At 41.1% G+C, this 12750-nt stretch overlaps 1 protein-coding gene across 14 annotated transcripts in view; it reads right to left on the minus strand.

Moving 5' to 3' along the window:
• Window positions 1-12750, minus strand: part of si:ch211-285f17.1 (sickle tail protein) — a 171316-nt gene that overhangs the window by 25508 nt on the left and 133058 nt on the right. For 13 of the 14 annotated variants that reach the window (XM_057824065.1, XM_057824064.1, XM_057824068.1 and 10 more), the window contains 6 exons: window positions 8079-8803; window positions 6993-7097; window positions 6606-6655; window positions 2744-2901; window positions 2492-2667; window positions 1759-1889 (listed from right to left, as the gene is read on the minus strand). In XM_057824065.1, coding sequence (XP_057680048.1) covers window positions 1759-1889; window positions 2492-2667; window positions 2744-2901; window positions 6606-6655; window positions 6993-7097; window positions 8079-8803 — 1345 coding nt within the window. The remainder of the gene's footprint in view (window positions 1-1758; window positions 1890-2491; window positions 2668-2743; window positions 2902-6605; window positions 6656-6992; window positions 7098-8078; window positions 8804-12750) is intronic. The other variant, XM_057824066.1, reaches the window with a different exon arrangement.

Genomic DNA, 12750 nt, shown 5'->3' on the forward strand with positions numbered 1-12750 from the left:
CGACTCTCGGAAAATTCCCAGACATAATACTAAGACGCAACCCGTTAAATGTCTGCGTAATCTCAGTGTCAGTCGACCCGGGAAATTGCTTTCACACACAAGAGCTAACCGTTTAAATCCCGGGATTTTAACTGTGTTCAGGTATAAGTGAAAGGGGCTCTGGTGATGGCGAAAACGCAAACCTCTGATTCCAGCCTTAAAAGCGGAACGATTCAATTGCGGGGATTGCTCCGCAACCATATGAATGGAACGCTCTAGCTCCAATGACGTCAGCCAACACGCACATTACTTTGGGCATGCGTAGGCGCTGCTAGTAAATATTCAAAATAGCAAAAAATGGTGGAATGTCGGCTTTAAATAGCTGTTTTTATAATAGTTTAATTCAAATATATTTTATGTTTTTTAATGTTATTTTTAACTCATTCACTCCCAGCCATTTTCACTGGAGCAACCCCCTTCGCTCTCGGCCGTTTTACTGGATTTTGACTGATTTTGCAAGGCCCACAGAAAATTCTGTTCTATTGCTATATAAACACGGAAGCCACCAAAAGAAAGATTACACTCTCTTCTTTCAGCAGGAAAAAAAGTTTGGTCATATCTTTTTGCATTCTTTAGAAATCAGCATTAGAAAATAGCTTAGTTTGAGCAATTTTCCAATTTCTGATGAAAAAACAGAAATTTTTGTAAAAGCATACATTTCAAACATAACTTTGACTTTAACACAGCTATTTTTTTGCTTTTGTGACATCCCAAACATTTGAATAATGTTTTCCTTCTATAAAATAACATAAACAACAAGACAAGTAGCGCTTTTGATAGCAAATTCACAATTTATTTACACATAACTAAACTATTGAACTGAAAGATGATGCCGTTGTGGCCTGCTGCTGTCGCACTGGGCGTGCAACCTGACCGTTCCGTTCCGTTAAATCGAGTTACGCCTGGCGTCTTGTGTGGGTCAATTCTGGGGAGGACCTGTGTAGTGACCACTACCTCATAACAGAATTCACCTAGGGAACTTGTGTGGGGCATGTGCCTTGTGTTTAAGTCGTTCTTCACATTTTTCTCACGCTTCTTACTTCTTCCAACTTCCGTTTTCTGACTATTTATCTTCATTCACTTCTTTTCATGGTCCGATATGAGTTCTTACCAAATGCGCTACTGCTCTCCAGTGGCCAGTTTTATTGCTTTAGAAAGGATTTTCAGTGTTGTGCTTTGAGCGAAGTCGCATCAGAACCTAGAGATATCTCGTGAAAAAAAAAAAGCGTAAAAGACGTAAAAATACGTCTTTGGGACACTGAAACAATTAAAAATAGAACTTATGAATACGTTTTTGGGAGCAAATGAGTTAAACGTGTGGACCCTATTGCTTCAAGTGGGTGGGTTTGTTGTCAAGGAAGTGCATCATTGGCTGTCGCCTTGTAAACCTGCACTGATTTCTAGGGCCTGGCATGAATACTACTTCGTTTTCACGTAGAATTGCGATATCGTTTGAATGGATACGGAACCAAGTAAATGCAAACATAAAATTTGTCGTATTCTTGGAGCGTCACCATGTAAACGGCTCATAAGTCTTTAATACTGAGTCACTTGCGAAACCCTTCATGTTTTTCTGCCAGTTGATATTAACAATGAGCTGCATAATTTCCATTAAATGAAAAGAAAAAATGTGGCAGAAATTAGTTGAATCTTTACATTACCGTAATTCAAGTCATTTGAGGGTATGCTAAATAAAAGGTATCTAATGCATGGCCTCACCTTTAAGTCCTGCAAGAGACTCCCCCACTTTCCTCAGAGTCACCGCCCCCTCTTCCACGTCCTTGAGGGTCACTCCTCGGTGATTCCCTGATGAGTCCTTCTGCAGAGCGCCCACGTACTGCTCCAGATCCCTACAAGGACCCCGAAAGCAAAGGTTATTAGGACACAATGCTTATATTGACAAAGAATCCGTTCTGTTTACAGAGTGTAAAAACAAGTGTCGACAATTAGTGTTGTACTTTCCAGACTGCTTCAACCTGTTTTGCACTGTGAGCTCACCTCCAAAACCACAAATTATTACACACCGACAGCCAAATTGTTTGCGCAGTCTTTCCCCTCGTGTTAACTTTAAGCTGCTTAGCCAGCTCTTGAGAGAATGGGCTCCTTCCAAAAAAAGCGCATTGGTGATAACATTGTGTGCTGCGTTGAATGGAACCCAGAAGTCCTCAAATTTGAGGTAGACGTGCTAACCAGTACCCCACTGTGCTGCCAAATGGAATGGATTCAATTATTCCAGGCAAGATAACGCAAGCAAAAATGGAAGCTTTGAGAGTTAAGCATCGCTTGCCTGTACAAACCTGCGCCCTGCAATGTGAGCATTGCCTCAACTTGACGTAAATCAAGCCGTGAAAAGATTTGCAGCACATCTTGACAGGATGGGTGTGTGCGCAAAATGAGCTTCACGCATACGGGTTGGTTTCAAGGAAGCATTTAAAACAGGTGGCCTTCTTACCCGAGCTGTGTTAGCACACGTTCCTCCAAGCCCAAGTATTTTTGTCGGTCCTCTTCCACCAGAACCCTCTGCTTCTGGACGGGGTCCTCTAGGCGTCGCACGGCCTCTGCTAGCTTAGCGGCGATTTCCTGTTCGGCCCGCTTCATCTGCACTCGCAGAACCTCCTGGTTCTGGAGCTGAAAGGGAAATATTAAGAGATAAACATGGGTGGTGATTTGTTGTTTTTGTAGAATGGACCCAATGTCTCTTTACCTGCAGCTGCCTCATCTGATGCAGTTGCATCCTGAGGTCAGACACATTTTTTCTGAACTGCAGCAGGTTCGCTTTGAGAGGAATCTGGTTCTGCTTGTCTTGCGATGCCGCCACCGTAGTGGAAGGGTTGCATTTCGGCACCAAAACCGGCGAACTGCCTAAAACGAGAAAATTAAAAATTTTTTGGAAAAAGAAGTAATGATCAAGGATACTTCTCATTTATCACGTCCAATTCCAGCCATTTTAAATCTTGCTAGAGCATTCAAAATTATGTGACCTAAGATCATATATGCCGTTTCTACCAAATGATAAGAATTATTGTAACCAGGAATGAAAACTGTGACCCTTTTCTGTTCTTGTTTTTAGGGATGTCCCGATCGCATATTTTTGCATCCGAGTCACCGTATTTTGAGAATCTGCCGATACAGAGTCCCGATCCAAAACCTGAATTTTTTTTTTTTTTTTTTGGAAATGCCATTGTATTTCTGGATTATTTTGTTACTTTTTAGCTTTTAAAAAGTACCGTATTTTCCGCACCATAAGGCGCACCTAAAAGCCTTAAATTTTATAATCCGGTGTGCCTTATATATGAATCAATATTGAGCCGCAACAGTTTTTCTGACATATTTATACAAATTCGCAAACAAAAACGGCCTTACAAAATTGCACTATTACAATAAGAAAAGTAGAAAACCACAAATATCATAATATACAAAATCTTACTTGCTTGCCATGTTTGTATTCATACACGCATACACACACAGCCGCTGACTCCATTTTCATCTGGGCCTTTTTGGTCTGATTTTCCATGCTTTTGTTCACAATGGCCTGGTTTGGTTCCTTTTTTCAGGAGACCTTGAACTTCATGTCCAAACTGTTGTTTTCTTCGCTGACCAATTATAAATCAGTGCTTCTCAATTATTTGGGATCGTATATCGAGGTACCACTGTATGTTTTTTTAAATTAAAACCCCGATCCTTTTCACCCGATTCCGATCCTCTGAAAAGTGGCGTGATTGGCCCAATTTCCGATTTCGTGATCAGGACATCCATAGTTGTTTTTATCAAAAGGTAGCAACCTCTCCTGTGGACTCATATCTAAATTTTGCATTCCTGCCATCTGCTGGCAGTTGTGCAGCAGTTAAATTGTTTCAAAGATTGAAATTCGAAGTCAAGCAGAAAAATGATTTACAATTATACTAGTCAATGGCATTGGATGTTTGGACTGCATCTGGAAAGCTTCAAACGAATAGCCCGCATTCACCATTTTCACCAATTTACATGACTTTAGGTAGAGATTTATCAATATAGAACATCCTAAAAAGTCCGAAATTGAACAGAAAGTTGCTCGTTTGAATTGGAAGCTGCAATTTTGATTTACGGATGGACCAACACACTTTTGCTGTCAAATAAGAAGTTGGTAAAAGTGTGAAAATTGGCCATGTAAAATTTTTGGCTTGCGTTGCAATCTCAACGCATAATTATAACACTGCAACCATTAAACTGCATACAAAATGACTTTGCAACCCAATTGTGCCAAAGCGATACCATTTAAAAACAACAACAACAACACAAATGAGTGCAATAAAACAATGTTATCTCCCTGCCCAGAGGCACCACAAGTCGTCCAGGAAGTGTTACTTGCGTGCATTCATGATGTCAAGCTATGTCCCTAGGAGAATAAACCTATGTCTCAGCAATGCTCAAAACCCTCAATGACGGCTGCTTATCTCCAGGGTGATTGACAGCCGCCCCGACTTGAAGTGCAGGTTCTAATATACACAAGTGTCAAGCAAAGTTCAGCTGCTGCTTAAGCAAGTAAGGGCATTGCTTTCCTGTCTCGGAGCTGACAAGACCATTGCAGATTAAACAGGCTTTGACCTGAGCTCGATTGTCAAGTCACCTATCGCGATTCTCTCACATTATGTGACCAGTTGAGGCCACGCACCACTTTTTCCCACAAACACTCACACCCTTTAAAAAGTCAAAACAAAACCTTTTGGATACTTTACAAGAAGACATTCCTAAAGTTTTTTTTTTAAACCACCTTCAACATCCTGACAGTCGTGGCACCCAACCGACTTCCTGACATCCTGAGTTTAGACGATACAGTGGGGTAAATAAGTATTTAGTCAACCACCAATTGTGCAAGTTTTCCTACTTGAAAAGATTAGAGAGGCCTGTAATTGTCAAAATGGGTAACCTCAACCATGAGAGACAGAATGTGGAAAAAAAAAAGAAAATCACATTGTTTGATTTTTAAAGAATTTATTTCCAAATTAGAGTGGAAAATAAGTATTTGGTCACCTACAAACAAACAAGATTTCTGGCTGTCAAAGAGGTCTAACTTCTTCTAACGAGGTCTAACGAGGCTCCACTCGTTACCTGTATTAATGGCACCTATTTTAACTCATCGGTTTAAAACCTGTCCACAACCTCAGTCAGTCACACTCCAAACTCCACTATGGCCAAGACCAAATAGCGTTCGAAGGACACCAGAGACCAAATTGTAGACCTGCACCAGGCTGGGAAGACTGAATCTGCAATAGGTAAAACACTTGGTGTAAAGAAATCAACTGTGGGAGCAATTATTAGAAAATGGAAGACATACAAGACCACTGATAATCTCCCTCGATCTGGGGCTCCATGCAAGATCTCACCTCATGGCGTCAAAATGATAACAAGAACGGTGAGCAAAAATTCCAGAACCACATGGGGGGACCTAGTGAATGACCAACAAACAGCTGGGACCACAGTAACAAAGGCTACTATCGGTGACACAATGCGCCGCCAGGGACTCAAATCCTGCACTGTCAGACGTGTCCCCCTGCTAAAGCCAGTCCACGTCCAGGCCCATCTGCGGTTCACTAGAGAGCATTTGGATGATCCAGAAGAGGACTGGGAGAATATGCTATGGTCAGATGAAACCAAAATAGAACTTTTTGGTAGAAATACGGGTTCTCGTGTTTGGAGGAGAAAGAATACTGAATTGCATCCGAAGAACACCATACCCCCTGTGAAGCATGGGGGTGGAAACATCATGTTTTGGGACTGTTTTTCTGCAAAGGGACTAGGACGTCTGATCTGTGTAAAGGAATGAATGATTGGGGCCATGTATTGAGAGATTTTGAGTGAAAATCTCCATCCATCAGCAAGGGCATTGAAGATGAGACGTGGCTGGGTCTTACAGCATGACAATGATCCCAAACAAACAGCCAGGGCAACGAAGGAGTGGCTTCGTAAGAAGCATTTCAAGATACTGGAGGGGCCTAGCCAGTCTCCAGATCTCAACCCCATAGAAAAATCTGTGGAGGGAGTTGAAAGTCCGTTTTGCCCAACGACAGCCCCAAAACACCACTGCTCTAGAGGAGATCTGCATGGAGGAATGGGCAAAATACCAGCAAGTGTGAAAAGCTTGTGAAGAGTTACAGAAAACGTGTTATTGCCAACAAAGGGTACACAACAAAGTATTAAGATGAACTTTTGGTATTGAACAAATACTTATTTTCCACCATGATTTGCAAATAAATTCTTTAAAAATCAAACAATGTGATTTTCTGTTGTTGTTTTTTTTCCCCCCACATTCTGTCTCTCATGGTTGAGGTTTACCCATGTTGACAATTACAGGCCTCTCTAATATTTTCAAGTGGGAGAACTTGCAAAATTAGTGGTTGACTAAATAATTATTTGCCCCGCTGTAACTCATAGAAGAAATGTTCAAATGTTTATTTTGTGGAAAACTGTGACTGTATAATGATTAAACCAGATCTGTTATAGCACTCTATGAAGGGAGGGCACACCGTAGTTTGTGAATCTCTGAAAGTAAATGAGCATAGAACTGCATAGAACTCGATCACACTCACTTGAACTGTGTGCACTGTGGGCTGGCGACGACGTCTTGGAGGGTCTCTCACTGCGGTCAGAAATAGTTATCAGTTAGGAAGCCAATAAACTTGCAAGCATTGCAATTTCTTCAGGTTATATGGTTAGTGAGGACATGACACAACCAAGGACGATGGGAATAGTCAGACAAACTGATGTTGAAATGATGTTAATGATATTATAATCTTTTAGAACTATATGGCAAGCAAACATCAATACAAGGATGACAGAAATTAGAAAGACAGAACCCGTTAAAATGTCAAATTGTATTTCGTCTTTTAGTTGTCCTTATGCAGTAGATAGATATTTGGACAGCCTTCCAATTGTACCCCGGTGCCTATCTGCGTCCTACATATTAGCGGGCTTACCTTAGAGCCTCCTTGGTGCCACTACTGTCTGGCCCCTTTAAAAGTGCATGCTGAACAAGGCCAGTCAAGCTGGCAATCTGTTGCTCCATTGCCTTCATTCGCTCTCTGCAGAAAACATCAGAAAATTCTACTTTCAGCGCTAGAGGCCGAGACATGTTGGCGGGAATATTATCATAACTGGTCTGAAGCGAGACAGACGGCCCCCAACTCATGGGCCAAGTTCTGAAGTTTTATTTTTGTGACAATAAGACGCCGGGTTGTCATCTCTTCTTCAACGTCTAAAACCATGAGCAAACATTGGATTGGACTGTGTTTATTTGGAAAGCTAAGAGTAATAATTTTCCATCCAGATTCTTTTTTTTTTTTTCGTTTTCCAGACTCCCTTGGCATTTCTAAATGTTTGGTCAGGAGCCGTACAGGTGGTCTAGGCTGATGTGTCGGACTGATTAGTTATTTCAACCCCCCTTTGGCCTTGTTGTCTTTAGTTTTCCTAGCTAAGCACATACCGCGAGTAACCCCCATGCTCCACTCTGATGAGAGTGGGTTTCGACCCAGGTATGAAAACTTTCAGTGAGCTTCTCATGTTTATCCTGTCAGATTTATCTTGAAAATAATCAGACGTCAGGTCTATAATCAGGACAAAGATTGTGAAAACAACTGCACTAAAGTAAAACCAACCTGTACAGAAGTCATGGGAGTAGGTCATAAGTCTCAATCTTAAAGTTAGAGTGGCAAAAATAATAAAGCAATCTCACACACTATCTTGTATCAATGTCCAACGGAAGCAGAAAAGACTTGTCAAGCAATGAAGTTCAAGTCTATGTCAGCTCTCAGGAATAAGTCAGTCTTACAGTTTTAGAATTATCGACTTCGTTTTGACTCGAGTCAAGTGACCTAAGTTCGCCACGTCCGAGTTTCAGACACCAAAGCAATAAACCTACGCTCCACTCTTGCTGCAACGCGCTCATCTGGGTGCTCAGAGAAGGGAAAAGACATGTCGGTTAGCTTGAAACTGGGATGCAGAGTTAGTTAGTTCATGCTCTGATGCAATATCTATATTCCTATTCTTTCCATCCTAAGGTTTACCGTGTCTGAACGTCACTCGCGGCAGGGACGGGCCCTTGAGGGTGACCTTGGAGGTCTGAAGACGCCAAGTTGTTCCTGGGCTTGGCCCCTGTCACATCCTCTTTCCGGAAGGACTGGCGTACGGACGAGCTCCTTTCGATGGGGATGCCACCGTGGATGTCGATAAGACGTACGTCGCCCATTCGGTGAGGGGACGGCGGAGGGGTCTTGGAGCCTAGTGTTGGAAGTTGGCTGTTTCTTGACTTCTGCCTGTAGAGGGAAGGGTGGTCGATTGAGTCTGTAGGGCTAGGCCCGCTGTAAGAACTGGTGGAGCGGATGGACGCCCGGTGGAAGCTGTGGTCGGGACCGTCGTGCCCTGGGTTTGGGTGCGGTCCGTGGGCTGTCGCCATGCCCATGCGTCCCTCCTGCAGAAGGTAAGGGTCGGCATATAAGCCTTCGTTCCCCCTGGTCAGACTGTGACCTTTCCCACTCATGTCCCCGTCGGGCTTTACATCCCGTCTCTCCAGGATTGCGCTGGGACAGGGTGAATTGGAGCGAGCCGGGGAGTTGGCGGTTGACAGGCGCTCCCTCGGCACGGAGCCGTTACCGGGCAGTGAGCCCTGCCGCGGCCCAAAGGGAATTCGGGAAGGGGAGTGCGGGGATGGCGGGATGGCCGCCTGCAAGGGATGGTGCGCTGGCGGGCCCAAGGGAGGTTGCCTTAGAGGATTCACCATTTCGTTGTGCATCTGGAGAAGAAACATTGGAAACTCAGTGCTAAACTGACCATTTTCTACACCACTAGAGTTGTGGATGTACTGTGAGACCTAAGACACACTGGGCTGACCAATCACAAAACATATTTCCATTCATTTCAATTGAAAAGTAAAGATTATAGTTATGTCAATAAACCACCAAGTGGTTTGTGTGTAACAAAACCAAATAAATATATACTTTTTGAGCAATATGGTTTGTTTATATGCTGTCACTTTTCTCTGAAAAATATAATACGTTTTGTATATTAGCATACAATAAGTTTAATTTTCCTTGCTATGTATGTTAAGGTTTACAGTTTACTTCACCTGAGTGTAAAAAAACTCTGAGGGAGAGAGGTAGGTAGGGTGGCCATAAATTTTACTCAAGTAATAGTAGCGTTGCTTCAAAATAATATCACTCAAGTAAAAGTAAAAGCAGTCATCCAAAAAATTTATACATGTACAAGTAAAAAAGTATTTGCAGAAAAGAATACGCAAGTAATGAGTAATATTATGAGTAACTTCTTACATTTTTGTTTGATTTTTTTATTTTTAAAAATATTATAAGCATAATATTATTTTTTCCCAGCACAAAGTTATCTATATGAACTGTTGTTATAATGATACTGTGCAATAACCCATTACAAAACCACATTAAGCCAAAAAAAAAAAAAAAAAAGATTAATGAATTAATTCATTTAATTCTGCCGAGAGAAAAAAAATGACAGAAACGAAGCATTATTCATCCAAAGAGCATGAGTGCCCTGCCCTCTAACAGAGAAAATAGTTCCTAGTTTGAATAGTTCCTTCATAGTTGTTATTACGAAATTAAAAAGATCATATCTCCAGTTTTCCATGGTCAATCGGTGCCAATTAAAAACTGGGAGAGAGGTTTAATCCCGCGCTTTCAACTCATGTTGAGGACAGCGCTCTATGTCAAATACTTCATTTTTGACGGTGCTTTAAAGAGCATATGACACGAGAAAAAAAGTCTTAAATGGCATTATTATGTGAATTAGAATCATATTTTGATACGATTCGACTATATACAACAATTTAGCAAAGCACAGATGACGAGAAATTAGTCTTTTAATCTGCTGGTTAGCCACGCCTACCATTATAGGGCTTTAGCGTCCCCAACAGGTGGATGACGTCAGCGGTAGACTGGGCTCATCGGTTTTACTATTCAGCCCATTGAGGGGGAATTATTCACAACGAGGAAAACGCGACGAAGACAGCGGCAAAATGTCATTGTTTCAGTCTCTCTATTCCAATATTTTTACAGGATATTCTTTTTATCCAAGTATTTTCCCCAATTGCTAAATAAATGGCATGGTCATGACAAATAACAGTCTTGTGCTAAATGGAATATGAAATAATAAAAATGCATTTATTCAGGATGACATGGCAAAATTACTCCATAATGGTCAAAACTGTCGACTTCACCTTTACTGTCGCACCTCCTGAACGATATTTTATGACACCTAAATCGGACATATGTCATTTCCCTTCCCCGGCTTCGGAGAATGTAAACAAACCAGAAGGCGTGACAGCTAGCCAACATGCTAACCCGAACCGAGTGATGTTTCAAAGTCTTCGAAGCGGAAAATCACACATAACTATCCTGGATTATTTGACATGACGACCCGGTTGTCGATTGTCTTCGCGGATCGGCAAACCGCCCAGCGGAGAGCAATTTACAGTTCGTTCCCCGGAGGAGGGTGGCTGGAGTTGATGTGCAGCTAACGTGCTGCTGCTAATGAGCATTAGGAGAGCTTTTTACATGCCTATCAATGATCAAACGTAAGTAGTCCTTCATTTAAAGGAAGTTTGTAGTGTTTACTTTGTAATCGCTGTATTCGTATTTGACATAATATAAAACAAGATGTTTACTCACTTCCTCGTAAGTCCAATGGTCCCACAGTAAATATCCACGGTGAATGGGAACCTTTTGAAACTCCAAAAAGGCGCATACGCCTCTCCCTCATACAGAATAATCTTTCTGCAGCCGTTTGGCTGGCGTGATGCGAAAAATAAACGTATTAATCCGCAAAATCAGCTGAATCCTTCGTCCTCATACACAACAGTACACTGTAGCGTGAAGAGGACGTCTTCTACCGTACACGTCACAGCGCCCTCATCCTCAATGCAAGACCGAAGCCGGAAGTCGCTCATTTTCATGGCGTGGGATTCAAAAAACTAAATAAAAATAGCGATCGCTTCCACACACATCCAAGCGGCCCATATCATTCAGGGGCATAAAAAAAACGCGTGTATTATGAAATAAACATGCTTTTTCGTGTCACAGGCACTTTAAAGATGCCATGTGATTGAACAAGCTGGTGTGATCATAGAACGGGAAGCTTGCGTCTGATTGGGTTAATGGATTAATGGGATTATTGTTACGACGTCTCATTGGTGAAATTGGTAGAGCTACTCTTGGCATCGCTGGCAAAACAAACAATAAATCTAATATACTGTAACTCTTGTGTAGCCCAATTTAGCAGAGTAAGAGTAGTGTTTTTTTCTTCACAAATCTACTCAAGTAAAAGTAAAAAGTATGGCTTAGTAAAACTAATTTTAGAAATTCATTTTTCCCAAAGAACGGAGACATGTAATACACAGTGTTGTTAATCTTACTCTAAAAAAGTAATTAATTATAGTTACAAATTACTTCTCCCAAAAAGCAATTGCGTTAGCAACTCAGTTACCTGAATGTAAGAGTAATTACTTACTTAGCAAAGTAACTGGTGATAATTTTCATGTTTTGTTTTTTTTTCCTCAAAAAACAAACAAAAACTAAACAAAAACCCAAAAAAAAAAAAAACATACGTCACATTATGTGAAGTTTAAAAGGTTTTTGGGGACAATTGGCGCTAGCCCAATTCTTTACCATTATTTACCCTTTACCCTGAATCAACTGTTAAAAGGTTTTAAAATTGCTCCTATTATTGCATTAGTTCCCTTCTGTCTACTTTTGACATGTGGAAGTTTTAAAACTGTTTCATCATTTAAAGATAGATTCAAGTCATGATTTTGCCGATTTGGGAGTATTTTAGATAAAAAAGTTACTTAGGTTCGCTAGGAAGGTTCTCTACAAAAGAGCCTTCCTAAGAATTTTACTGGTTTAAGATGGCGGCTGTTTACTAACGCATATAGTTTCTATACTGTACATGTTGCTAACGCCGCGCTGTCTGTCAATTCACATCTAGTTCTATATCTATGTCATATCTACCATGTCTACCATATCTACCATATCATGTCGGCGTAGTTTGTAGGCTATCGGCTACAGTAAGATATTATTGGAGCCACCTAGAATCGCCTTTGCTCGGCGTCACAACTTTTATGCCTCCTCCCCACTCCTGCTCTGCTCTGTCGTCTCGGAGAGTCCGTCTCCCTCAGACTTTTCTTGCATCATTAAACCAATATAGTAACGCATAGCAACGCACACATCCTCAGTAACGTTAACGGCGTTGCCTTGCCAAGATGAGAAAAGTAATTAATTAGATTACCGTATTTTTCGGAATATAAATCGCAGTTTTTTTTTTTTTTCCATAGTTTGGCTGGGGGTGCGACTTATACGCTGGAGTGACTTATGTGTGAAATTATTAAAACATTATTCTATCATTTCACATGTTATTTTGGTGTTTTGGAGTGAGACTGATGGTTTGGTAAACTTGTTAGCATGTTCTTTATGCTATAGTTATCTGACTAACTCTTAATAGCTATGTTACGTTAAGATACCGGCCACGTTCGCATTTCGTTGTTCATGCATCATGTAACATTATCATACTGTACACTTATTCAGCATGTTGTTCTCTAATGTATTTTTATTTTAAATTGCCTTTCAAGATGACATATCTGTTCTATGTGTTGGATTTTATCAAGTAAATTTCCCCCCAAAAATGCAACATATACTCCGGTGCGACTTATATATGTTT

Source organism: Corythoichthys intestinalis, chromosome 20 (assembly GCF_030265065.1).
Source record: "Corythoichthys intestinalis isolate RoL2023-P3 chromosome 20, ASM3026506v1, whole genome shotgun sequence".
NCBI classification, from domain to species: Eukaryota; Metazoa; Chordata; class Actinopteri; order Syngnathiformes; family Syngnathidae; genus Corythoichthys; species Corythoichthys intestinalis.